The following is a 25,275-nucleotide window of genomic DNA, read 5'->3' on the forward strand; positions in this document are numbered from 1 at the left end:
CGGCGGACGGTGCGGCGCGTTGGTGAAGTGAGTAATTTGGCCCTGGAAGGGCGCCGTAGCTGAGAGGCTGGGCGGATGTTGTTCGCTGGTGGCGGCGGCTGCGGCTAGGGGTGAGTTAGGGTCCGCTGGGCTCTGAGCGGATAGTCTCAGCGGCTGCCTTCGAGGCCCGCATCGGGTCAGGGCAATAATCCCCGCAGGGGGTGGACACGGCCTAGGTGGTGCGGGACGCGGAGCAGGGTCTGGCCTGACAGGTCCTCCGGAGCTCGGGGCCGGGAAGGGGCGACTTGGGGGAGCCGTGCGCTGCCCTCGGCGTCCTTGGACTCCCAAAGCGGAATCTGTTTGGTTCCGAACCTGGATCTCTCGTTAAGGTTGGGTAGGATCGCAGTGACAGGGAGCCCCACGACAGGAACAAGTTCCTTCTCATTTGAAGGTTCAACATCTGACACTTGGAGTGCACGTCTGGAAGATTTGCTTCCAGAAGGTTTTGAATGACCGCGCTGATCAGTCTACAAAATGTGCTGTTGTGAGGGACACAAAGCACGAATGCCCCTTGAAGGCTCGCGATGGGTGGCAGGGCAAGGGAGTCGCCTTACCGAGGCAGGCGTGGTGCAGAAGGCAAGGGCTTGTGATGGGAGTAGAGGGCCTCTTTGAGCTGAGATAAGGGTGTGCTGTGAGGAGCATGATGGCTAAGGCAGTGTTGGGGGCCATCGTCTGGATAATCATTCACAGAAATTTCTCTGATGGTGGGATTGAGTCCAATGCAGGCCAGCCACATGTGGCTATGAAACTACCATTATCATTATTATTATTATTGCACCAGGCATCGAACTCACGACCTTGCACTTGCCAGGCAAGTGTTTGTGCCGCAGGTGAAACTTGCTAATGTAGTTGAGAAATTGGATTTTTTGTTTTCTAAACTTGGTTGGTTTTTCTGTTTGTTTTGTTTTGTACCAGAGATTGAACTCACAACCTCATGCCTGCCAGGCAGGCCCTATTTTTTAAACTTCGATTCAAGCTTTATTTTATTTATTTATTTATATCAATACCAGGGATTGAATTCAGGACTGCCTGCTTGCAAGGCAGGCACTTATGCCGCTGAGCTGAATCCCCAGCCCCGATTCAAGCTTTAATATACACATTGTTGGTGGTTCAGCTCCATTTCGGTGAGACCAGGGATTTTGTGCAGATTCTCAAACAGTGGCAGCAGCATGCTACTGGGGGCGGGGGGGGGGGGGAAGCAGCAGAGGGAAGATGAATGGAGTCTGCTATGAGGGCTGTGCAAAGGTGGTATCTGGATGGGGTGGGAAGCCACATGTGAGTTGAAACAAGGAAAACAGCAAGACTGTGGACAAGAAGGGAGGAACCTGGGGCTGAGGGTCAAAGTCTCACTCCTCTCTGGGGGAGTAAGTGGGACTTAGGGCTAGTGATGAGCATGTTAGTATTTTGTGCTTGATGGAATACACTGTAGGAGTCTCTTGTCAACACAAAGTGGGATCAGAGTGGCTTACAACAGAAGGATACAGGGATTTGGGTCTAAGCCACCTCACTTTGGACATTTTAATCTGGTTTTTCCAGGATGGAGACATTTGGTTATGGCTGAGAAACATATATTTGGTACCTTCTCTCTGTGGGCCCTGAGCTGAGCACTGAAATACAGGGTGGAACAAGTTGTGGTCCCTGCCACATGGCCTCAGGCTGCAGCAGTTGTCTAGGAAGCTAGGAGCTTCTGTTTCTCCTGTTGTAGGTTGGTGTGTGAGTTGCATGCTTCTGGCCTCATCTGTCCCCAGCCTTCCTGTCATCACAAGACTGAGGTCAAGTGCACGGGCCCTCAGCTGGCTGTGAGCAGACAAGCTTCACATCTGGCTCAGCCTCCAGGACCACTGGCTGTCCATGAGATATGAAGAATGGCGTCCAAGGGGGCAGGCATGTCTTTCTCTCGGAAGAGCTATAAGTTGACCTCAGATGCTGAAAAGTCCAGGGTCACAGGTAAAGACTCTTAGGACAGGGAGGATGCTCTTTGTGTTGGGAGAAGAAGGAAAGGGACAACTGCATCAAAGTCCTCGATCTGATGAGCCTCAGGTCTTCCAGCACCCCCTTGTTCCTGCAAGCCAGCTCTTCTCCACTAGTAACCATGGAGCCTCGTATCCAGCACAGCTGCTCTTCTGACTCTTGTGACTGGCCGAGGACCAGTGGTCTTTGGGCTAGCAGGAGCCAGGTGTGGTACTGACCATGTGCTCCTTTTCTCCATTTTGACCTGTGGTCCAGGCATTGTGCATGAGAAGCTGCTGAATGACTACCTGCACCGCATCTTTTCCCCTCCTGACCATGTGTCCCCTGCGGCCACCAGCAGGTATAAATGAGTGGGTGGCTCCTGTCCTGCTAGATCACATGAGGCTGAAAGGTGTTGTTTTGGGGAGGGGCAGCCTGGCGTGGGCTGTGGTCTCACTCTGCTGCTGATTGAGAGACCTGTGGCTAGAGGGTTTGCTACTGACATCTTTTGTTCCTCTCTCCGGCAATGCTAGATCCTTCTGAGGATGTGGTGGAAGGCAGAGAGAGGTGCCTGTACAGTGCTAGCTTAGTATGGTCTCCACAACAGCATCGACCCTGTGTGTGTGTCTGCCCAGACTTCTGCCCCATCCTGGCCCCGTAACCTCTGCCTGAACTTGTAAAGTACAACTCCACCAGCATCTTTTCCTTGCAAGTTTAATAAGTTCAAACTTACTCTGTGTAAGAGTTAAATGCACACTTAACTAGAAACTGAAATACAAGCAGAAGTATCTGCCACCTTGTTACTTCAACATGGAATGTGATTCCTATTTTCTTTGTGTCACAATTAGTTCAGGGTGTGCCGTATAGAACACTAAAAAAATGGTCACCTTCAGTGATCTTCTTTAAAAATTTTATGAGCTATAATTCACATACATATTTCTTTTTTTTTTTTGTCTTTCCTTTTTATCGTTACCAGGGATCGAACTCACGACTGCCTGCTTGCAAGGCAGGCACTTATGCCACTGAGCTAAATCCCCAGCCCCCCACATACATATTTCTAACATGTGCAACTTAGGGTTGTTTGGTTTTTTTGTTTTGTTTTTGTCAGATTGCAACTTAGGTTTTAATACACACACACACATTACAATCAAAGTAATGAACATATTCTTCCCTTTCAAAAGTTTATAGACATTTGAATCCCATTTTTATCACAAAACATTCTTCCATGAGTAATTTTTTAGTGATTTTGGCAGCACCTTTCAGGGCTAGAGCGGCATCATTGCCTGTTCTGTTTAAGTGGCCATGGTGTTAGAAGGTTCTTACTTGTAGAAGGCAACTGTCTGCCCTCATCCCAACCCTAGCCCTGGCTTGTTCCCAGGGCCATCTGATCTGTTTCTCATGTGATACCAGAGATGGTTCTACTGCTGCTAGTGCCATGGCTGCCAGGAGGGAAAGCAGGTCACAGGGCCATCAGTCAGGTTATGGAGATGAAAGGCTCTGAGCTAGAACCTGGAAAATCTAGAAAGGGTAGTCAGGTTCTAGAGTTGGCAAAATGGGCAGTACTGCAGACACTTAGAGGAGGCTGTCTCCAGCTGACTTTCCCCAGCTCTGTGCTATTGTTCTTGGGACAGGCATGAGGGTGGCCATCCTAAGCCTGGACCTGCAAAAACTACTTTTGAGGACTCAATTGGGTTGTTCAGATATGTGGCTAGCTTCAACTTTCCATTGCATAGCTGCTCCCTAGCCTTGGCCTGGGGCTCAGCAGGGATGGCTCTTTGTGGCTGTCAGCTCAGGGTCAGTATGGCTCAGAGCAGGGGACATGTGGTCCCCAAGCTTCCCTATAGCCAGCTCGTGGGAGTTGATGCTTTGACCCATCTGTATCCCCTTCCAAGGACTACTTTTCAGGCAGAAGAGTGGGGCAGGCACTGAGATTAAAGATGGAAGAACAGGTGCTAGCAGCTAGGAGTTGGGTCCAGATAGGTATCAGACCTCTGCCCTGCTGAGTCCTGCTGGCTGCCACCATCCCACTGCCTGCTATTCTTAGCAATGAGCTCAGGACAGGGCTGGCCTGCATTACACAGTGTCCTTTCTGCTCTGGGCACGTGTGCTGGGAGGTAATCAGCCAGATTTCCCAGTCCTTTTGGACAGGAGGGCCTTGTGCTCTGCTGGCCAGCTAAGGGTATAGGATGGAGTCAGCCAGCAGCCCAGCACTGAGCCCTTCATACTGCTAGGGTATGTATGTTTCAAAGCAGAAAGTCTGCCCAGAGGAACCATAGGGGTCCAGGGCTTGATTAGGTAGCCTTAGTATTTGCTACCTTGGGAACTGGCTTTCCTACCAGCCTCCTTTTGTCAGGCATCAACAACTCAACTGCCTTTGAGAGTGGGAGGCAGGCAGTGTGTGTAATTGCTTAGAATCATCTCAGTGTGTCCTACAAAGAGCTGTTGTCTCCTTTTTACAGATGAGGGAATTAAGGCTTAGAGAAGGCCTCTTTTTTTTTTTTTTAACAGTCCTGAGGCACCAAATAGGACTGATTATAATTTTTATTTTTTATTTTTATGTTTTTGGTACCAGGGATCAAACTCACAACCTCACACTTGCCAGGTAGGTGCTTATGCCATTGAGCTAAATCCCCAGCCCCCACTGGTTATAATTTTTAGTTTAATGTCGAATCCCAGTCTCCCGAATCCCTGCAAACCAGAGCTGAGGACCAGGCAGGGTTCTTTTCATGGAGTCTAGGCAGCCATTCTTGGAAACTCTGAGAAAGAGTAGGGCAGGAGTTTGGTATCCTGGCTGATTTCAAGGGCTTGTGGACCCCTGGCAATCTCTTACTCTCCTCAGGAAATTCCTGAACTTCCAGAATCTGCCAGAGCATCTGGACCAGCTGCTACAGGTAGACAGTGAAGATGAGGAAAGCCAAGGTATGTAGCTCCCTTTGCAGGTGGGTTAGGGGATATAGAGATTAGGGCACTCTGTGTGTCTTGTCTTGTCTTTTTTTTTTTTTTTTTTTTTTGAGACAGAGTCTTGCTCTGTAATTCACGCGGAACTCACTGTGCAGCTCAGGCTGAGCCCAGCTCATGGTGATGGTGTTCTTCCTGCCTCACCGTCTATCTTTTCCCTTCCCAGGACAGGTTGAAGGGAGGCTTGGGCCGTCCACAGTGGTACTGGACCACACAGGAGGCTTCGAGGGTCTCCTCCTGGTGGATGACGACCTCCTGGAGGTGAGTGTGGGCAAGGCCCTGGCCTAGCCCCTTCAGGCGCAGCTCCTGGCTTCTCCTGATAGCTCATCCCAGTGGGGCTGAAGCTATCAGAACATCCTGACATGGCCCCAGCCCAAGCCTTCTCAAGGGCTTGTAGACCCCTGGCAGTTTCTCACTCCCACCAAGGAATTCCTGAATTTCCAGTATCTGCCAGAGCATCTGTGCCAGCTGCTCCAGGGGGCCTGGAACCTCCTACCATAGGCACAGCCCTTCCTTCCCCATTCAGGCACAGCGCAGTGTGGGGTACAGTGAGCCAGTGTCTCTTGCGCTGATGAGGCTGGAGGTGGGGTCTCTGTGTCTGGGAGGGCACTCACCACCCCTTTTCTTCACCCAGGTGATTGGACACAGTAACTTTGGGACTATCCGCTCCACCACATGTGTATACAAAGGTGAGCCTGCCTGCTACCAGGCCCAGAGAAGTGCAAGGAAATTTAAGGGCCTAGGTGAAGGTAAGAGGCAATCTTAGTGCCCCTGCTGGGCCTGATCCCACTCTTTCCAGGGAAGTGGCTCTACGAGGTGCTCATCTCCTCCCAGGGGCTCATGCAGATTGGTTGGTGCACCATCAGCTGCCGTTTTAATCAGGAGGTACCCTGAGGGAAAGGGCGGGGGGCTCCTCCAAGGGAAACTTCTCCTACTGAAGGATCATTAGGGCTTTGCTTCCCCCAGACCTGCTGAGGACCTCACCTGGGATTGCCCTCTGGAGAAGGAATGTGCCCCACTCTACCCCTGGGCACCCCACCTATAATCCCTCCTCCCTCAAGAGCATAGGCCTCCTTCTCTAGAGCAGTGGGCGCCCAGCTTGGTGACTGGTGGGCACTGGCTTGCCCTCCCTGGCTGCCCCAGAGCTCACAGGCACTTTCTTCCTAGGAAGGGGTTGGAGACACACCCAACTCCTATGCCTATGATGGGAACCGGGTACGCAAGTGGAATGTGACCACAACAAATTATGGCAAGGTGAGGGCCACGCTTCTGTGGATCACCACCCCCATCCATCCCCACAGCTTATGTGGAGCCACTGGGCAGAACTGTAAGCAACAAAGCAGGGACAGGGATTGAGTCAAGTGGTGGCCAGTGTCACCTGGGTAGTTTTGGAAGTGCTGCTGGGAATGCAGAGTGGGCACTGCTGTGTCCCTGCTTCTGAAGGCCTTGTTTGATGGCAGGCGTGGGCAGCAGGTGACATCGTGAGCTGCCTGATTGACTTGGACGCTGGTACTCTCTCCTTCTGCCTGTGAGTCTCCCAGTCTAGCCACAAGCCCAGCCTCTGGAACCTTCCTTGACTGCCCTGTTTCTTGGTCTCTGTAAGGAGACAAGGCTATCTGGTAGCCTGCAGGTGGACAGTCACATTCTTCCTGGTACTGATTCCCCCTCTCCTCTAGGAACGGTGTGTCACTCGGCACTGCCTTTGAGAACCTCTCCAAGGGCCAGGGCATGGCCTACTTCCCAGCTATCAGCCTGTCTTTCAAAGAGTCTGTGGCATTCAACTTTGGCAGTCGTCCTCTGCGATATCATTTTGGGATGATGGCAGTGCATGGCTTGGAATTTAGGGTGAGGGGCTGTGCGCCCCAGGAGCACCATAGCAAGTCTAGGATTCCCTAGCCTGCTAGGACTGTGGATTAGTGGCAAGCCCTGGCTGCTGCAAGGAGTGAGTGGCTACTTAGCTAAGGGTTCTGAGCTACTTAGCTAAGGTCCTGGGCAGCCTTGTTAGGTGGGTTCCACTGGTGTCTCCATTGAGCAGATGCAGAACAGGAAGCCGCTAGAGAAGTTCTTGCCCCACAGAGATTGAGTGAGCAAATTGTGATGCAAACCAGGCTCCCCTGCTCTGCTCCAAAGCCTGGGCCCCTCCTCTTGCTCTCTGTGTCGGGGAGGAGCATGTCTGAACCTCAGCTCAGCTGTTTCTACCTTAACTCTGTGACACCTACCCAATGGCAGGCTTCCGGCCTCTGCAGGACCCACCTGGAGCTGATCTAGTGCAGGCCCAGAGGCTGCTGGGCTGTTTCCGGGCAGTGCTCAGTGTGGAGCTGGACCCTATGGTAAGCAGGGTATGGACTGGGTGACTTGGGTCCTCCCCAGCTTCCCTTCTCATAGACTTCTCCCCCTACACAGGAAGGTCGGCTGGTGGAGAAGGAGAGCTCTGAGTGGCAGTTACAAGGGCAGCCCACTGTCGTCCTTACTCTGGCTCACATCTTCCATCGCTTTGCACCACTGCTGGTGAGGGGACAGCTCGGGGGCAGGGGCAGGGGCAGGGGTGGGCTGTGTTAGATGTGCCTGTGGGAAGCACACCTGTGCCTGGGCCTGCAGCTCAGGTGCAACAGATGCAGTACCATCACCTGGCGGGGCCCCTGTAACTGAGCCCTCAGGCCTCAGGGAGGCTGAGCACATCTGGGGACATTCTAGAAAGAAGGCTGAAGGGTGCTGATGGTACAAGCTAAGAAACTGCATATGTAAAGCCCTAGAGCTATAGGCAGTGGCCCTTCTTGTCCCATAGACACCAAAGGGCTCATCTGTGTGCTGGGGCTGCTGGAGGGCCCAGGGCCATGCTGAGGCCAGGCATGTACCAGGGCGGGGTGCCCAGATTAGAACAGGCTCCCACCTCACAGTACCTGTTCTCCATGCAGCACAAGGTGTACCTGGTGGAGGCCGTGCTCATAAGCTTCCTGCTGGGCATCGTGGAGAAGGGCACACTTGCCCAGGCACAGTCCATGGTGCACCAGGTCTTAGACCTCTTCTGGCTCTTCATGGAGGTAAGATTCCTGGCCCTGGGCTACGGGCGGCATGGGGAGGGCCTGGGAAAAGCCTGGAACAGTTGCCCTAGCATCTCTCCCCAGGACTATGAGGTTCAGGATTGCCTCAAGCAGTTGATGATGTCTCTGCTGCGCTTATACCGGTTTTCGCCGATCGTCCCAGACCTGAGCCTGCAGGTGCGAGCACCTGTCCCTACCCTGAGCCCCCTGAGCCCTACCTGCCCATTCCGAGCACCCCCTCTCCACAGATCCATTACCTGAGGCTCACTATTTTCATCCTGAAGCATGAGAAGTCCCGAAAATTCCTCCTTAGCAACGTCCTGTATCCTTTTTTTGTTCCTGGCCACCCAGTCGTGTAGTTCCTTAAGGTTCAGCAGGGCCCAAGGGTCCCCAGGAAAACTTAGGAGGACCAGAGCTGAGCCCCCGGCTCTGGACCCAGCCCTCCCTGCACTTTGTTTGCAGAACAAGGAAAGCAGAACAGACGGTTGTGGGTGCCCAGCCAAGCAGAGCAGGACCTCATGGGTCACCAGAGTGCAGCCACAGGGAGGCGTGGGAAGGCCCCCAGCCCCTGCCCTCTTTGGCCAGAGGCCTACAGTTTGTACATTTTGTATGCATTCCTGCAAGATCTCAAAGGAGACAGCTTTTCTTGCTTCTCCACAGTGTTAAAAGCTAAGTGAATCCAGGCATAATGGTGCGCACCTGTAACTAGCACTTTGAGAAGCTGACGCTGGAGGATTGCAAGTTAGAGCCCAGTCTGAGCAACTTAGTAACTTAGTAAGACCCTGTCTGAAAATAAAAGAAAGGGCTGGAGCTTCAGCTCAGGAGCAGGGCCCTGGGCTCAGTCTCAACAGTGAGGGTATGTCTGAGAGGAGACGGGCTTAGCTTTGGCCCCCCGGCTAGGAAGCCTGAGCTCACAGCCATCTTCTTGTTGTGGGATCTTCCAGACAGAACCGGGAGACACCAGGCTCCCTTGCCAGCCGTGCCACTATCCACCTTCCCTGTGTCAAGCTGTCGTGCTGGACTTGCCAGCCAGATCTCTTTTTCAGTGCTCTGGTTGAAGGAGATGGGCACGTAGTGGTGGGTGGTGGGCATGTGAGGCTGGGCTTTCCAGGGAGGACCCAGGAAGGCGCCCAGGCTGTGCTGTGGGGAGTGGAGTTGTGCCTTGACATCGCTAGCTTCGATGTGCTCAGGTCCGTCATCTTCTTTTACATCAAGAGCCCGATGCGTGTGGAGGAGGCTGGGCTGCAGGAGCTCATTCCCACCACGTGGTGGCCTCACCGCTCTGGCAGGGAGGTAGGTGGCCAGAGCAGAGAGTGTGCTTCAACCTCCTGGCTCCAGGAAGGGCCTGGTAGCCCACTATCTTCCCTCTCCTTCCCCCGCCCAGGGCAGAGAGAGTAAGGAGCTGAAGGAGGAGACCGCGGAGGAGCGGCTGCGGCGCCGGGCCTATGAGAGGGGCTGCCAGAGGCTCAAAAAGCGCATCGAAGGTTGGCCCCTGCCTCTGGGCCAACTGGGGAGGGGAGACTTTTATGTATGTATTTGGGGTGCTTAGTACTACCCATACCTGAGCTGGACTTGGATATCCCTGATGGTACAAGTCTGACCCCAGCCTCTGCATATCCCATCTCTGGAAGCCTAAGTGCATTTACCCCCTCCCCCGCAGTAGTGGAAGAACTACAGGTCCAGATCCTGAAGCTGCTATTGGACAATAAAGATGACAATGGGGTGAGTGTCTCTGAGATGCCCTTGACACAGAAGGATATGGCACTGGGCCCTAAGACTGAGACCGCAGGGGCTGGCTCAGGTTCCCACAGAAGGCACGGGGGTGATAAGGGCTTCGAGCTTACTGCAGCCCATCACAGCCTTGTTTGTCCCTTCCTTGAAGGGTGAAGCTTCTAGGTACATCTTCCTGACCAAGTTCCGCAAGTTTCTGCAAGAGAATGCCAGTGGTCGGGGGGTAGGTGGCCTCCAAGGTAGTCCCCTATTGGCAGGGGCTGTGCCCTTGGCTTGTGGCACCTTTTGGTCTGTGCATCTTCACCTCACCCTCCTCCTCCCCCACCCTCCCAGCCTGGATCCCGGGGCAGGGCCTTGCCTGAGGAGTGGCCTGGGCTTTGGGGCAGCACTCACGCATGCTTTCTGCCCTGTACTCACAGAACATGCCCATGCTCTGCCCCCCTGAGTACATGGTCTGCTTCCTGCACCGGCTCATCTCTGCCCTACGCTACTATTGGGATGAGTACAAGGCTTCCAACCCCTGTGCTTCCTTCAGTGAGGGTGAGTGGTGCTGGCCATAGAGCTGCCCGAGCATCTTGTGGAAAGCCGAGTTGAGGGCAAACGTGGGGATGGTCTCTCTGAGCAGAGTGCTCGGGCAAGGTTCCACTGCTGGCCTGTGACGCTGGCCTGGCCTCTCCAACTTGCAGAGGCTTACATCCCACCACAGATGTTCTATAATGGCAAAGTGGACTACTTTGACCTTCAGCGCCTCGGGGGTCTCCTCTCACACCTTCGAAAGACCCTCAAAGGTAGGAGTCAGTTGCTGGACCAAGAGCAGGTCCCTGACCCTTAGGAGCAGTCTGTGCTCTTCTGTGGGTGCGATCTGTCCTGCACCCACCAGAGGGCATCTGAGCCTCCACCACCTGCTCAGGCAGCAGCAGGCTGATCTGGAGGCTGCCTTCATCCCTTCCCCTGACCACCCACCTTGGAGGAAGACCGGAAGTGCACTGATGAAATCAGTCAGGGAACCAACGGGTCTTGGCAAGTTGGGGGTATACAGGTGCGGCCTGCAGTGGTCGGCACAGGTTGCCTCTGTGCGGAGGCTACAATGTGCATAGTGTGTGGATGCCAGGCGCCACCTATGCTGGGAGGCAGGATGCAGCTGGTGTGCTGGGGTAAAGTGTGAGGCAGGGAGTGGTGGAGGATGGGTGACCTGGGGGCAGGGCAGGCCATATAACAGGCACGGACCATCCCAGAGATGGTTTTGCAAGGCCAAGATAAGGCAGTGGAGTGAAGTTGGGGACTGCGTCCTAAGAAGCCCTCTCTGGACACTTCAGTGTGGGTGGGAAAGGAAGCACAAAGGCCAGTTGATCAGGCAGCGGAGAATAAGGGTGTCCTTGTGCACCACTAGGGAGAGGACTGTGGGAGGAGACCTAGACGACAGTCTCACATGGGAGCACAGTGTGCTTGAGGGACACCCCCAGCCACTAGAGCAGGGGATGGGCTAGAGTCAGGGGCGCTTCCGGCAGCTGTGAGTGTGGACGGGGGCACTGATGCAGCTCAGCTCCCCAAGGTGGAGTGAGGAACGCAGCGCAGCCGGCAGAGGCCAATGGAACCAGTTCTAACCTGGGTTTGTGGAGCAGCTGTGTAGCAGGAGAAGCCCTGGAAAGCAGAGGTCAAGGAGGACAAGGGACAGACAGAGTGGGCACTGCCTACTGCCTCTCCTCCTCCTTGCTACTAGAAAGGGGCTTTGGAGGTCCAAGGAGAAGCCAAGCATGGTGGACAGGGGCCCTGTCCTTCCATTTCTCCAGATGACCTTGCTGCCAAAGCCAACATTGTGATTGATCCACTGGAGCTGCAGGTGGCCACCATGGATGACCTCGATGAGGATGAGGAGCCAACCCCGGCTGCAGCCCAGGTGCACATCAGGGACAGGCGAGGGACCGCACCTGGGGTTTCTCCTTTGTCATAAGGGCAGGGGTAGCGCTCAGGCCCATCTCCTCTCCATGAGGCAAGGGCCTTCTCACCAGGCAGGTCCCCTCCCCAGAGGATCAGAGGGACTCCAGTGGGCCTGGTCCAGAGAACTGAGTTGCCTCTGGCCTCCTTTCTACTGCAGCGCCCCATGCAAGCCCTGGCCTTAGGAGGGGCACTACCCCTGCCCCGGCCAGGCTGGCTTAGTTCACCAACCCTGGGCCGAGCCAACCGCTTCCTCAGCACAGCAGCTGTGAGCCTCATGACCCCGCGGCGGCCTCTGAGCGCCTCGGAGAAAGTGAAGGTCCGAACACTGAGCGTGGAACAGAGGACGCGTGAGGACAGTAGGTGCCCATGCTGGGCAAGATCAAAAGTACCCCTATCTCCACCGTGGCCTGCAGTCTGGCAGAGTCCCACTGGTATAGGAAGCACCGTTTGAAGGCAGGAAGTCAGTGCTACCAAGACAGGTCCTGGTGCTGCCATGTCTTCCCTGCACCCACCCCTCGCTGTGCCCGCTCGCCTTGCAGCGCCCTTCCCAGCCGAGGAAGGGAAGAAGGGGCTCCCTCGCCTGCTGCAAGGCCCATCAGGGCTGCCGGGCTTGCAGGGAGCCAGGAGGCCTGGCCTGACCCTGGCCTTCCCTGCTCCCCAGTTGAGGGCAGCCACTGGAGCAAGGGCCTACTCCTGGGGCGGCCCCCTGAGGAGCCTGAGCAGCCCCTCACCGAGAACTCCCTGCTGGAAGTCCTAGACGGGGCCATCATGATGTACAACCTCAGCGTCCACCAGCAACTGGGCAAGGTCTCGTGCTGATGGCCACACGTGCTGGGGAGGGGTGTCACGCAGGGTGTGCCATGTGGCACAGGGATGCCGGCTTGTGCTGCTGCTCAGGCTGCCGTGGTTTCCTTCCATATGGGAGGAGATGCCCTGGGCTGAAGGCTGGGTCAGGGCTGGTGTGAAGACACCCGTTCACATGGCAACTGATGCTGTAGATGGTGGGCGTGTCTGATGACGTCAATGAGTATGCAGTGGCTCTGAGGGACACGGAAGACAAGATCCGCAGGTGTCCCAAGCGGGTAAGGCTTGGGATGCAGGTAGACGAGTCCCAGGACATAAGGGTGTTATCAGGGCTCTACATCCCGTTCTCCTGGTCCCCACCTTCACCACAGCAATGGTGAGGCAGCAACCCTCAGAGAGACCTTGCACAACCTGAGCCCCATCGACCAGCTGCAGCCTGTGCCAAGATGCCCTGCCCCCACCCACTAAGTGCTAACGGCAACCCTCTCTCCTTATCAATTATGGATCTGTCCTGAGTGCTTCCTTGGCCACCTGCAGAGTCAGCAGGAAGCCGGCCTGCCTACCCTACCTCTTGGGAATGCTTCTGTCCAAGCTTTTCTGGCCCAAGCCAGGTCTCCCTGGCTGGCCTCCCTTCCCCCACTGTCATCAGTGCCCTGGGCCTGGCCAGCTGATGAAGCTGCAGTTGGAGGTGCTCTGCGAAGGAGCTCACAGACCCCAGCTGACCCTCACTTCCACACCTTAGGGGTTCCCTCGAGTTACCAGCTGCTCAGAGGCAGGAGGGAGTTTTTGACTGTGGAATCCAACCCCAGGATACTACTCCAGGCTCTAGTTGGGCCCCAGCAGTCTGCCTAGGGCAGCCACCTGGGCATGGGGCCCCTTCCTGACTGTCCTTTCCCCTTGGGTGGCAGAGGAAGGATATCCTTGCAGAGCTGATGAAGAGCCAGAAAGTCTTCTCAGAAAAGCTGGATCACCTCAGTCGCCGTCTTGCCTGGGTCCACGCCACCATCTATTCCCAGGTGAGGGAGTATGGCCTTAGCCAGTGTTTACCCCTCCCAGTCTTCCCACAGGCCAGGGGCTGGGCAGGTAGGGCCAGGGCCCTGATGCCCCTGCCCCATTGGTCTGTCTCTCCTTGCCTGTCCTTGCACCCTGCCCTCCCCACCTCCTGTCCTGACCCCTCCTCTCTGAGCCTCACCTTTGCCACATAATCCTGGCTGAGTCACCTGCCACCCACTGCAAGGCTGCTGGTCTGCTTCCTGTCCTCTCTCCTTCACTTACTCATTCACCTGTGACAGAGGCTGGAATGTGTGAAGTACCTTCTTAGATGCTGGCAGACAGCCAGGAGCCCGCAAATCCAGCCTCTGTCCTGCCAGGGTACTTGGCAGGTGGGGGACACAAGCACAGGTAGACACTCCTCCTGGGTCAGAAGTCTGAACCCAGGCCCCCCATTTCTTCCAGCCAGTTTCCTCTTCCATCTCTTCTCTGCCACCCTAGTGGTGTCTCATCGCTACCCTGTCATCTCTGATGGGTGTTTCTCCTGGTGGTTATCTCCCCAGACCCAAAGCACCTCCACCCCTCACCTACTTTGTCCTCTCTTGTGGCCTCCAGCCCCGTGAAGATGGTCATGTTGGGGTGACTTTAAGTTTCACACTTGCCCACCTCCGCAGGCAAACTGACCACCTTCTCCCACGCTGTCTTCGTAGGACCCTTGCTTTCCCATCACACTGCCTTCTTTTTTTAAATTGTGATAAAATACGCATGACATAAAAGCTGCCGTCTTTAGGAACAATTTCATGTACATGGAGTCCCAGCTACTTGGAAGACAGAAGCAGAAAGAGGCAGGAATTGGAGACCTACTTTGAACAATATAGTGAGATCCAAACTGAAAAATATATATTTTTTTAAATTACTATTTTGAACCAGGATGATGGCCTCTAGTCTCAGCACTCAGGGAGGCTGAGGCAGGAAGATCACTGAGTTCAAGGCCAACTGGGCTACAGAGTGAAACCTTATCTCAAAAAAAAAAGGGGGCTGGGGATTTAGCTCAGTGGCACAAGCGCCTGCCTGGCAAGCTTGAGGTCATGAGTTCGATCCCTGGTTAAAAAAAAAAAAAAAAATTACCATCTTACCCCACTGGAATCAAAACCAGAGCCTTGGGGCTTCATATGTAAGCTCCTCCACTAAGCTGCATCTCATATATGCAGACAGCTTAGTGTTGGGGTTTTTTTTTTGTTTTGTTTTGTTTTTGTTTTTTTTTTGATACAGGATTTTGCTGTGTGCTATGTAGTTCAGGCTGGCCTCAAATTCTCTGGCCTCAGCCTCCTGAGTGCTAGGATCACAAGCATGGGCCACCGTGCCAGGCTTTTAGTTATTTTTAAGTGTAAAATATATTCACAGTGTTGTACATCTCCAGGACTCTTCCTCTTGCAAAACAGATACCTTGTGCCCATGAAACAGTAACCCCTAGACCTCCTTCCCCTGCCCTCCAAGCAGCCACTGTTCTGTTTCCTGTCTCTGTGAATTTTATTACTCTAGGAACCACATCAGTTGAAATCACACAGCATTTGGCTTATTTCACTTAGCCTAACCAGCCTAACCCAGATGTCCTCAAGATTCACACTCTAGTTTGTGTCAGAATGGCCTTCTATTTCAAGGGCAAGTAATGTTCACCTGTATATATTTACAGCCCCTAATTTGTTTACCCATTCCTATATGGATGGGTAGTTGAGTTGGTCCCACAGTTTCACTGCTGTGACACAGCTGTAAACAGGTGTACAAAGACTTCTTTGGGACTCTGCTTTCAATTCTTTCAAGTATACACCCAGAAGTGGACTGTGGATCACGCAGAGTTGTTCTGCTTTGAGTTTAAGAAGAGCTGCCTTCCTGTTCCCATGGAAGCTGACATCCCACCAGCAGGGCACAAGTGTTGCAGTTCTCCACATCCCTACTAAACTTGTTTTTCCCAAGGAGCAGTGGGCATAACTCATTGTAGTTTGGGTTGGCATGGCTTACAGCGGACAGTGGTGAGCACATTTTCTTGTGTTTATTGCCATCTGCGCGTCATTTGTGGAAAATATCTGTTCAGGTCACTTGTTCATTTTTAAGATGGGCATCGTGCTTGAGTTGGAGGACGTTCCTGTGTGTTCTAGACCCTGACCCCATCAGGTGGGTGGTTAGCAGCTTTGCTTCCCTATTCTGAGTTGCCTTTTTACTCTTGATTGTCTGTCGATGCAGACTTTGTCTTGAGCAGTAGATTTTATCTGTTTTTCTTATGCTGCCTGTGCTTTTGGTGTCAGAGCTAAGAAATCATTGTCAAATTCAGTGTCATAAAGCTTTCACTCTATTTTAAGAGTTTTGTGACATTTTAGGTCTTAGGTTTATGGCTTTTATCCATTTCATGTTAATTCTTTTCATTCATTCATTTATTTATTTATTTATTTTGTAGTACCAGGGATTGAACTCACAACCTCGCACTTGTCAGGCAGGCGCTTATGCCGCTGAGCCAAATCCCTGGCGTCATGTTAATTCTTGTATATATCATAAAGTGAGGGTTGATGTCATTTTTTTTCTTTTGCATATGCTACCCAGCATTCCTAGTGCCTCTTCCCACACAGTAGTCTGGGCCCTGTTGCCAAGCTCAGTCTGCCATGTAGGTAAGGGTTTGTTTCTAAGCTCTCTATGCCATTCCAGTGGTCTGTGCTAGTACCATAGTTTTGATTACCACAGATTGGCAATGTCTTTGGTTTTTCATTTTTATTTTTATTAGGCCATGTTTGCAATACATAATAACATTGATTATGGGGGAGCTGGTACATATAAATAGCACATTTTAACTCCTTTTCATTCCTACAGTAAGTTTTGAAGTTCAGAAGTAGGAAATCTCCAGCTTTGTCCTTTTTCTAGTAGAATGTGTTAGCTCCTTGAGGTCCTTTGAAATTCATTGTGAATTTCAGGATAGGTTTTCTGCAAAATACATTGTTGGGATTTGGTAGAGATTACACTGCATCAATGACCCTTTTGGTATCATGACAATATTGTGCTAACAATCCTTGAGCACAGGGCATCTTTCCATTTATTATTTATTTATTTATTTATTTTTGTCTTTTTCATTTTTATCAGTACCAAGGATCGAACTCATGACTGCCTGCTTGCAAGGCAGGCGCTTATGCTGCTGAGCTAAATCCCCAGCCCCTCCATTTATTTAATCTCTAATTTTCTGCTTTTTTTTTTGAGACAAGGTCTTGCTAGGTAGTTCAGGCTGTCCTTGAATCACTATGTAGTCTAGGTTGGCCTTGAACTTGCAGTGTTCCTCTTGTTTCAGCCTCCTGAGTACTGAAATTACAGGTGTGTGTTACCACGTCTAGCATGAATTTTTAATTTTTACAGAGACCTTTTTGTGGTTTTCAGTATTGCTTCAAGTCTTTTACCTCCTTAAGTTTACTCATAAGTTTTTTTTTTTTCTTTTAATGCTGGTTTATTTTATCTTATTTTCTGAGATGCTGGGGATTGAACCTAGGACCTTGCACATACTGGGCAGGTGGTCTGCCACTAAGCTGCATCTTTAGCCCTTGATGCCTTTTGTCTTTTTGAGGCAGGGTCTCACAGTGCAGTTAAGGCTGGCCTTGAACTCTGCTTTGTAGCCCAGGCTGGCCTTGATCTCCCAGTGATCCTCCTACCTCAACCTCTCGAGTGCTGGGATTCCAGGCATGAGCCACCACACCCAGCCTTTGGATGCCATTTTAAATGGAATAATTTTCTTGGTTTTCTCACTGAATGTCTCATGTAAGTGTAGAAAAACACAGTTGATTTTTAATGTGTTGTTTTGCCTCCTGCAAGTTTGCAGAATTTCTTTATTCTAACAGTTGTCCTGCTGCTGCTATGGGCAGGGTGTTGGGAGTGGCCTGTCACAAGCTGCCTTGCTTTCTGCTTCCAGCTGCCACTCACCAGTATTCCCATCAGTAGGGGAGAATCCTTTTGAGGTCTGCCCTCAGCCGCCCCTGCCCCGGGTCCCTTCTCTTTCTCCTTCTCTGTCTCAGCCCAGCACAGGTTCCTGGAGGCTCTGAGATGGTCCTGCCCAGGTCTCTTGCGAGCCACCCGTGCCTTTTCCGGCTCCACGTGAGCCGTGTGCTGTGTGCCTGTCATCCCACCTCACGTGTGGCCTCCCTGGCCTTTGGCAACAGGATGTCCGGGGTCCTCATGGACCAGGACAGCTCCTCAGCCGGTGCTCATGTCCTGCTGGGCCTTGGGTTTCAGGGCTCTCAGAGTGTGGTTGTAAAGTGTGGCTTCTGTAGGTTCCGGCCCCATTGTGTGGCCCTCAGACTCTGGCAGCTATGCCATGAACCACAGGGCTGTCAGCAGGTGCCATCTAGTTTCCACGACCTCTTACACTGGCAGACACACTGTGCCCTTTTCCTGCTGGCTCATGTGCTCTGCATAAAACTGCACCTGACTTGTCCACGCACATGCAGGGGCCTTGGGTCCTACTTGTCCTAAGCTGCACTCCCCTCTGCCCCACACCAGCCCAACCTGCTTCTCCTCATGCTTCTGACCGCCATGGAAGCTCCACCACTGCTGGACATGTGGCCTCATTCTTCTTTTGAGATAGGGTCTCACTGTGTATGTCAGGCCGGCCTTGAATTGATGTAGCCAAGACTGGCCTTGAACTTGTGGCAGTCCTCCTGCCTCAGCCTCTCGAGTGCTAGGATTATAGGCATGTGCCACTGCACCCAGATGGAAATGTGGACCTCGTGTTTGGTGTGGCCTTTCCTTAACCCCCACAGCCCTCAGTTCTTACCACCCAGCCCTATCTCCTGCTTCCTTGAGCCTGAGATTATAGCTTGCTCTTTGAGTAGGTTCCACATACACCACCCCTTCCCCTGCCCCTATCCTGCACACTCCCTCTGCACTGGGCAGTGCTCCAACACAGCTTTCTGGTCATGGCTTTCATTCAGCTCCTACAAAACAGCTGCAGCTCGGTTTGGTCTGGTACTCTGGAGGCCAAGGCGGAAGGATTACCTCCAGTTCAGGGTCAGCCTGGACTACAAAGCAAAACCCTGGTTCAAAAAAATAAAACGAAACAAACAAAAAAAAAAAACCTCCACAACTAAAAAAACAAGGCATTAGCTCTGACCCAGGTCACAGTATTACCTCCCCAGTTCAGTGTACCCCTCCTGCCTGCCGAGGACTTGATGATCCCTATTTGTGCCACTGCACACCCTTTGTGGCAGTCCAAGTACAGTTCTGACATCCTGGGCCCACAGAGGCGTTCCTGGTCCCCAGAGCAGACTGTGTCCTGCGCCCTTCTAGTGAGCAGCACCCCATGTGCCCCCTGCAGGAGAAGATGCTGGACATCTACTGGCTGCTGCGCATCTGCCTGCGGACCATCGAGCACGGAGACCGCACAGGCTCACTCTTCGCCTTCATGCCTGAGTTCTACCTGAGCGTGGCCATCAACAGCTACAGTGCTCTCAAGAATTATTTTGGCCCTGTGCACAGCATGGAGGAGCTCCCAGGTGACAGGGCCATTCCAGCCTGGAGGGGACAGAAAAAGGGCCTTTTTCTGTCTGGATCAGGCTGCAAGCTGCCAGGCCCCAGCCTCTGCCCTGTCCCAGACCTTAGTGTCTTCAAGGACAGTGCTATGGGAATCAAAGCCATCAAATCTATGTACTGAGAAGGGTTTGAGCCAGGCTTGGGTCTCTTGCCAGTATCTGCCTTCTTCCCAGAATAAGGCTGTGCCTTTGCCCTTCCTCAGCTGCCAGTGAGTGCCCTGCTCAATGTCCCCAGGTGCCAACCCAGGTCCAGACTGGCCTTTAAAGCCTGCTGTGGAGTCTAAGCCTGGAAACCCTACCAAGGGACAGGCTGGCCTCTGGCACCTCCACTCAAGGCTCCCAGTTCTCACTGTCCACCCCTGCAGGCTACGAGGAGACCCTGACCCGGCTGGCTGCCATCCTTGCCAAACACTTTGCTGACACACGAATTGTGGGCACTGGTAAGGTGCCCGAGGGAGCCTGGGTGGGTCTGGGATGGCATGTGTGGGGGCCAGGTGGAGATGAGGCAGGGTCCTCATGTCAGGTACCTCTCTGCTAAGTAAAGCATGGGCCTATCCCTGCAGATATTCGAGATTCACTTATGCAGGCTTTGGCCAGCTACGTGTGTTACCCACATTCCCTGCGGGCTGTGGAGCGGATTCCCGAGGATCAGTAAGCGGGATGGGTTGGGACACACATTCTCCCCGGCCTAGCACCATGCCCAACTTCACCCTGACCTGTGCCCACCATCCCTCACTGTCACAGGCGTGTTGCCATGGTGAGGAATCTCCTGGCACCTTATGAGCAGCGGCCCTGGGCCCAGACCAACTGGATCCTGGTGCGGCTGTGGAGGGTAAGCCTGTCCTGGGGGCTGGGCTGGTGGCAGGTGGAGAGTGTGCTGCCCCACTGACCCCTGCCCGCCCCACCCACAGGGCTGTGGGTTTGGGTACCGATACACACGGTTGCCGCATCTGCTGAAAACCAAACCTGATGATGCCAATTTGCCTAGCCTCCAGAGTGAGTACCGAGGTGGCTGGACCTACAGGCAAGCTGTGGCCCTTGCTCAGCACCCTGAGTTCTTCCACACTTCTCCTCCTAGCCCTTTTCCTAGACGTGTGGCATGTTCCAGACACCCTGCCTCTACCCAGGTTTCCTTTCCTGGCTTGCTCCCAGCCCAAGGATACCCTGGAGCTGCTCCCTCTGGCTCTGCTGTCCCATGTGTACTCTTTGGACCTGTTACTCTGCAAGGGTCACAGTGAAAAGCTGCTACATTTTTCCAAGGGTCCTGGCAGCACACTCTTGGCAGTGTCCCTTGCTCTACATGCCAGCTCCCTGACACCCAGCCTTGTCCCAGCACTGTCCTGCTGCTTTGTTACCTATAGGAGCCAGATCTGGGGCTTGGCTTGGGCTTTGGACCACTGAGTCAAGAGGCAAGAGGGCACAGAGCCGGTTGTAGTGGTACATACTTGTCATCCTAGCATTCAGGAGGCAGAGGCAGGAGAATCACTGCAAGTATGAGGCTGGCCTGGGTACATAGTAAGTCCAAGACCAGTCTGAACTATATACTAAGAACCTGTCTCCAAAAGCCAAAAAAAGTTGGAGGCATAGGCTGGAGGTGGCCAGAGTACCTGAGGGTGCACCTGGGCACATGGAGTTTCCTTGAGTAGGGGACATTTGCCCAGGAATAGAGGCTATGCCCTTTGTCCTGTGTCCAGCAAAGTTCCTTGAGCCTGAGTACTTTTCTCTATCCACCTTTGTAGAGTGCCTGCCACATGCCATTCTCACCATGCCCACAGTATGTTTCTTCTGCCTTTGCAGTGAGGGTGTTCTGGAGAAGCCAGGTGCCTTATGCAAAGTCACACAGCAAGTCCTCTCCAAATGCTTTTGGCCTGCCTCTAGGGCAGAACCAGGCTGCAAGGGGAGGGCAGCAGACCAGACACTATCCTGTGGCTGCAGGACTATTGATTAGCATCAGGGAGGCTGGGGAGGGAGGTGAGGCAGCACAGCCCGGAGCTCCGGTTACTGCTGCCAGCTGGCCCAGACTTGGCACCCACCACCTCACTGTGTATCAAGGCCAGGCCAAGGGCAGCAGTACCACACAGGACGGCAGACTCAGAGTAGGTTCCTGGAAAAGATGGCCTTGGTCCTGGTGGGTACCTGACCGTGTCTGACAGGCATGTGAGTCAGAACTCACTGGGGTCGAGCTGCAGCTGAGCAGCTGCTCTAGGCCTGAGGTTTTAGACTGGAGAAAGCTGAAACCTGGGGCTCATGCAGCAGGAGTCAGAACCCTGTCCCCTTGCCTTCTTGACCTGTCATGAGCCCAGGGTAGGTAAGAACAGGGCATCTGGAGCTGCTGTGTGGAGTCCCTGTAATGCTCCCTCCTGCACCCCACAGAGCCCTGTCCCTCCACTCTGCTGCAGCAGCACATGGCAGACCTGCTGCGGCAGGGTCCTGACGTGGCACCCAGCTTCCTGAACAGCGTCCTGAACCAGCTCAACTGGGCCTTCTCTGAGTTCATTGGCATGATCCAGGAGGTGGGCCAGGGTAGGGAGCCAGGGTGGCTGCCAGCCTGTCCAGAGCCAAGCTGTGGCCCTGGGGTACTGCAAGCCTCACTGCTGCCTACCTACCTTCTCGTGCTTCAGATTCAGCAGGCTGCTGAGCGCCTAGAGCGAAACTTTGTAGACAGCCGGCAGCTCAAGGTGTGTGCCACCTGCTTTGACCTTTCGGTCAGCCTGCTGCGTGTCCTGGAAATGACCATCACACTGGTGCCTGAGATATTCCTAGATTGGGCCCGGCCCACCTCTGAGATGTTGCTGCGGCGTCTTGCACAGGTGCGTGCAGCTGGTGGGTAGGAGGGACCCTGGGGATCTCACCAGCGACTTGTCTGTCCACCAACAAGTGCCTGCCTTTGCAGCTGCTGAACCAGGTGCTGAATCGAGTGACAGCCGAAAGGAACCTGTTCGACCGTGTGGTTACCCTGCGGCTGCCTGGTAAGGTCCTAGATGCCTCGCACCCCAACACCACACCACAGGGCTCGGTTCCCTACCAGGATGGTCAGGCATAGCACCCCAGTCTCAGTTTACCTCTCTGTAGGGAGGACAGTGGGAAGCATGGATAGTCAGCCAGATCTGGGCATCTGCTGAGGGAGCACGTGGGTGGTGGAGAGCACGGGGGTGGTTCATCTCCCTCCTTCCTCCCTGTAGGCTTGGAAAGTGTGGATCACTACCCGATCTTGGTGGCAGTAACGGGTATCCTGGTACGACTCCTGGTGCATGGTTCAGCTTCAGAGTGAGTGCTGGGGATTGTGAGCCCCAGGGGAGCTGGGGGGTCCTTGGGAGGGGAAGGGAGGACCTCCTTGAGCCTCAGTCTCCTCTTGACAGCGGACCTCAGCAGGTAGAGGGAAGGTGGACGGATGTGAACTGCCTGAACAAGTGGCAGTGGCCGCTACTACAGGTAGCAGACTTGGGGAGCTAGCAGGGTAGGGCCCCTGGCTTACAGCTGTGCCTCTGGGTGGGAGTTGGGCGTGGTGCTGTCCACAGTAGTCAGGGCAACCCTGCTGAATCAAGAGCTGTGCACACGATGCTCCTGCGTCTGCAAAGCTTCAGCAGTAAGCAGGTACTGCCTTTATTAAGGAAATCTGCAACAACAAGGCTAGGACAGCCACAGGGATCCCCAGCTCAGCCCCCCATACCTGAGGGGCTCCCAGACCCCTTTCCTTTCCCCCTGCAGTGGGAGTGGTAAGATGTACCAGCAGCAACCTTTAAGAGGCTTCTGCCTTGAGAGACAGCAAGTACTGACTGGGCCTTCCCAGCTTGGCCTGCTCACCAGCTATTTACTGCTGTGTGGGACCCTTGGGATGGGCTCTGCCTTCAGAGTGACTGCTGGATGCCCCTGGCTAGAGAAAGCAGTGCCATTCTGACCGGGACTCAGTGCCCCAAGGGTGTCTTGAGACTGATGGTTGAAGCATTTAGTGAGTTGAATGCTGGTGGACTGAGGACACTGTTTCACCCAAGGGAAGAAGAAAGACTCTATGCTGCCTCCTGCCCGGGGTGGCCCTCTTCCCCTTCCCCGTGGGCTCACTCTCAACTGTTCTGAGTACATTTTAAATGCAAGTGGTCTTCCGAGTAGGCTGGGTCCCCAATCCTCATGGGACATTTGGGCTTCGGAAGGTCTAGGAAAAGCAGGCATCAGGTGCCAGGGCCTCAGGGCCCTGTGTTAGGCAGCGCAGAAGGCAGTTTAGGGACTCCAACTCTTCTGCCAGGGAGTAAGGCCCCTAGGTTCACGTGAAGGCCCATACAGGAGCGAGGGGGCCAGGTTCAGCCCACCAGCGCCTGGCAGTCCTATGAACAGCAGCAGGGAGCATGACAAGCAGAAGGGCCACAGCCTGGGTGGGCCCTGGGCAGCCTAGGTCATCATGAGCCCCTCTGAGCCCGTGGAGCTGACAGACTCAGAGCCTGCCTGAAGTGGCAGGCCTGAGAGAGTGCAGAGATCGAAGTCCTCGGCAACTGCCAGCTGCACTCGTCCATTGAGGCCCCTCCTGCTGGGCTCCAGGAAGACCACATGCTTGTGGACACTGGCCTTGCGGCTGGGTGCATCTGGAGATGTGGTGCTGAGCACAGAGGACTGTGCGCTTAGCTCCTGGAGTGGGCTGGGTGCTCGGAGCCAGTGGCGGCCACAGCAGACCCGGCAGCGGCAACAGCAGTGGCAGCAGCCACGGCAGGGCGGCGCAAACAGGTAGAGCAGCACGAGCACCAGGCCCACAGCACAGCCCAGCAGCGTGGTGAAGCCAGTGTTGAAAGCCTCTGGCTCTGGGTGTGGAAAGTGCACACTGACATTGTATTCAAGAGTCTGGTTGTGGTGCAGGTGGGGCCCAGTGGCCAAGCACACAAAGATGCCTGCATGCTCCTGCTGCACAGTGCTGATGGCTAAGCTGCCGTCTGCCAGCACTGTAATGCTGCCATCACGAGATCCTGGTGCCAGGAGCAGCTCGTGCTGTGGTGAGACCCAGGCAACACTCACTGCTGGGGCACTGGTGTTGCAGTAGAGCCTTAAGGACCCACCCACCTGTGCATGTAGCTGCTCTTCAGGCTGCTCTAGGCCCAAGGCTGGGGCTGCTGAGCAGTTCTCAAAGATGCGGCTGTGCTCAAAGAACCGCACACCAGATGCAGGGACCTTGAAGGCCAGGCATGTGTACTCATGGGCAAAATCTCGCACGGCCCTCAGCCCCCGCTGGTGCCAGCGATGCAGCAAGTGGTAGAGGCGGCAGTCACAGGGTAGTGGGTTGTTGTGCAAATAAAGCCCATTTTTGAGGAAGGCTGGCAGTATGGCTAGCTCTGAAATGGAGATTAGTCCCAGCTGGTTAGAAGACAGATCCAGGGTACGCAGGTGGGTCGTGCCCAGGCCATGCAAGTGGTTGAAAGAGAAGGAGGAGAGTTCATTGTAACCCAGGTAGAGGTGGCCAAGCACTCTTAGGCCATGGAAAGCATGCTCGTCCAAGCGTGTCAGACGGTTGTTAAACAGAAGCAGCGTCTCCAGTGCTCCCAGCCCGTGAAGGTCGTGGCGGCCAAGTGCCCGCAAAGCATTAGCCGACAGGTCCAGCAGCTTCAGGCGGCTGGCGTTGCTAAAGATGCCGCGACCCAGCACATCCAGCTTATTGTGGCTCAGGTGCAAGGCGCGCAGCCGGGAGAGGGGCGCGAGCCAGCCAGGGCGGAGGAGCCTGAGTGCGTTGTGGCTCAGATCGAGGTCTTCAGCTGCTGAGGGTAATGTGGCTGGCACGTCCTGTAGCCCGAGGCCCGCACAGCTCAACAGATTGGCAGCGCAGATGCATTTGTAAGGACAGTTATGGAGTGTTGGAGGCAGGAAGCCCTCAGAATCTGGGGTGCCTAATCTGAAGCGCAGCATGCACAACAGTACAACCAGTAGCACCCGCCAGGCCATGGCAGCGACCCAGGGTGGGATAAGGTAGCTCTGCAGGTTACAGCTCCGGGACTCACCCTCTTGCTGCTCGGGCTCAATATACAGGCACCTGCTGGTCCATGGTGAAGGAGTCACTGCTGGGCCTGCCTCACACGGCCGCAGCGGCTGCCCTCCGGTTGCGGACTGTGATGGGTACCCCGGGGCTCAGCACACCCTTTGGCTCCCCTAGGTTTGCCGGCGCGCGGTCTTGGTCTGCTTCTAAATACTGGCTGGAAGGTGAAGGGGGTGGGGGCGGAGCGCCGGGCTCTCATTGGCTCCCGCTGCAAGGGGCGGGGCAGCTGCTTTCCAGGAGCTAGAGCCCAATGCAGCCACCA

At 54.3% G+C, this 25,275-nt stretch overlaps 2 protein-coding genes across 6 annotated transcripts in view; one reads left to right on the forward strand and one right to left on the reverse strand.

Annotated features, from left to right (window-relative positions):
* The window catches only part of Rnf123 (ring finger protein 123), a 26,604-nt gene continuing 1,329 nt past the window's right edge, over positions 1-25,275 (forward strand). Inside the window, exons 1-37 of one of the 5 annotated variants that reach the window (XM_013159657.2) lie at positions 1-110; positions 1,745-1,986; positions 2,266-2,350; positions 4,562-4,591; positions 4,829-4,908; positions 5,114-5,208; positions 5,582-5,636; positions 5,747-5,832; positions 6,115-6,201; positions 6,408-6,475; positions 6,624-6,749; positions 7,163-7,277; positions 7,351-7,455; positions 7,863-7,988; positions 8,073-8,165; positions 8,237-8,310; positions 9,164-9,281; positions 9,373-9,472; positions 9,649-9,710; positions 9,871-9,942; positions 10,139-10,259; positions 10,406-10,507; positions 11,510-11,616; positions 11,815-12,013; positions 12,319-12,464; positions 12,656-12,739; positions 13,370-13,477; positions 18,793-18,970; positions 19,372-19,446; positions 19,570-19,657; positions 19,751-19,838; positions 19,918-20,002; positions 21,380-21,519; positions 21,628-21,816; positions 21,900-21,975; positions 22,189-22,273; positions 22,366-22,438. In XM_013159657.2, coding sequence (XP_013015111.2) covers positions 1,905-1,986; positions 2,266-2,350; positions 4,562-4,591; positions 4,829-4,908; positions 5,114-5,208; positions 5,582-5,636; positions 5,747-5,832; positions 6,115-6,201; positions 6,408-6,475; positions 6,624-6,749; positions 7,163-7,277; positions 7,351-7,455; positions 7,863-7,988; positions 8,073-8,165; positions 8,237-8,310; positions 9,164-9,281; positions 9,373-9,472; positions 9,649-9,710; positions 9,871-9,942; positions 10,139-10,259; positions 10,406-10,507; positions 11,510-11,616; positions 11,815-12,013; positions 12,319-12,464; positions 12,656-12,739; positions 13,370-13,477; positions 18,793-18,970; positions 19,372-19,446; positions 19,570-19,657; positions 19,751-19,838; positions 19,918-20,002; positions 21,380-21,519; positions 21,628-21,816; positions 21,900-21,975; positions 22,189-22,273; positions 22,366-22,438 — 3,603 coding nt within the window. In that variant the 5' untranslated portion in view covers positions 1-110; positions 1,745-1,904. The remainder of the gene's footprint in view (positions 111-1,744; positions 1,987-2,265; positions 2,351-4,561; positions 4,592-4,828; positions 4,909-5,113; positions 5,209-5,581; positions 5,637-5,746; positions 5,833-6,114; positions 6,202-6,407; positions 6,476-6,623; positions 6,750-7,162; positions 7,278-7,350; positions 7,456-7,862; positions 7,989-8,072; positions 8,166-8,236; positions 8,311-9,163; positions 9,282-9,372; positions 9,473-9,648; positions 9,711-9,870; positions 9,943-10,138; positions 10,260-10,405; positions 10,508-11,509; positions 11,617-11,814; positions 12,014-12,318; positions 12,465-12,655; positions 12,740-13,369; positions 13,478-18,792; positions 18,971-19,371; positions 19,447-19,569; positions 19,658-19,750; positions 19,839-19,917; positions 20,003-21,379; positions 21,520-21,627; positions 21,817-21,899; positions 21,976-22,188; positions 22,274-22,365; positions 22,439-25,275) is intronic. The other 4 variants (XM_013159654.3, XM_013159656.3, XM_063248863.1 and 1 more) reach the window with 4 other exon arrangements.
* Amigo3 (adhesion molecule with Ig like domain 3) lies at positions 22,569-25,165 on the reverse strand. The gene has a single exon (XM_003476674.4). It carries the CDS (start codon positions 24,920-24,922, stop codon positions 23,390-23,392), a length of 1,533 nt encoding a protein of 510 aa, XP_003476722.1. The 5' UTR covers positions 24,923-25,165; the 3' UTR covers positions 22,569-23,389.

The sequence above is a fragment of the Cavia porcellus genome, unplaced genomic scaffold, assembly GCF_034190915.1.
Source record: "Cavia porcellus strain 051 isolate PalLab524CR breed Dunkin Hartley unplaced genomic scaffold, mCavPor4.1 scaffold_5, whole genome shotgun sequence".
Taxonomy (NCBI): Eukaryota; Metazoa; Chordata; class Mammalia; order Rodentia; family Caviidae; genus Cavia; species Cavia porcellus.

Coding starts and splice junctions, on each gene's coding strand:
- Amigo3 (XM_003476674.4), bottom strand. CDS start 24,922: ATGGCCTGGCGGGTGCTACTGGTTGTACTGTTGTGCATGCTGCGCTTC.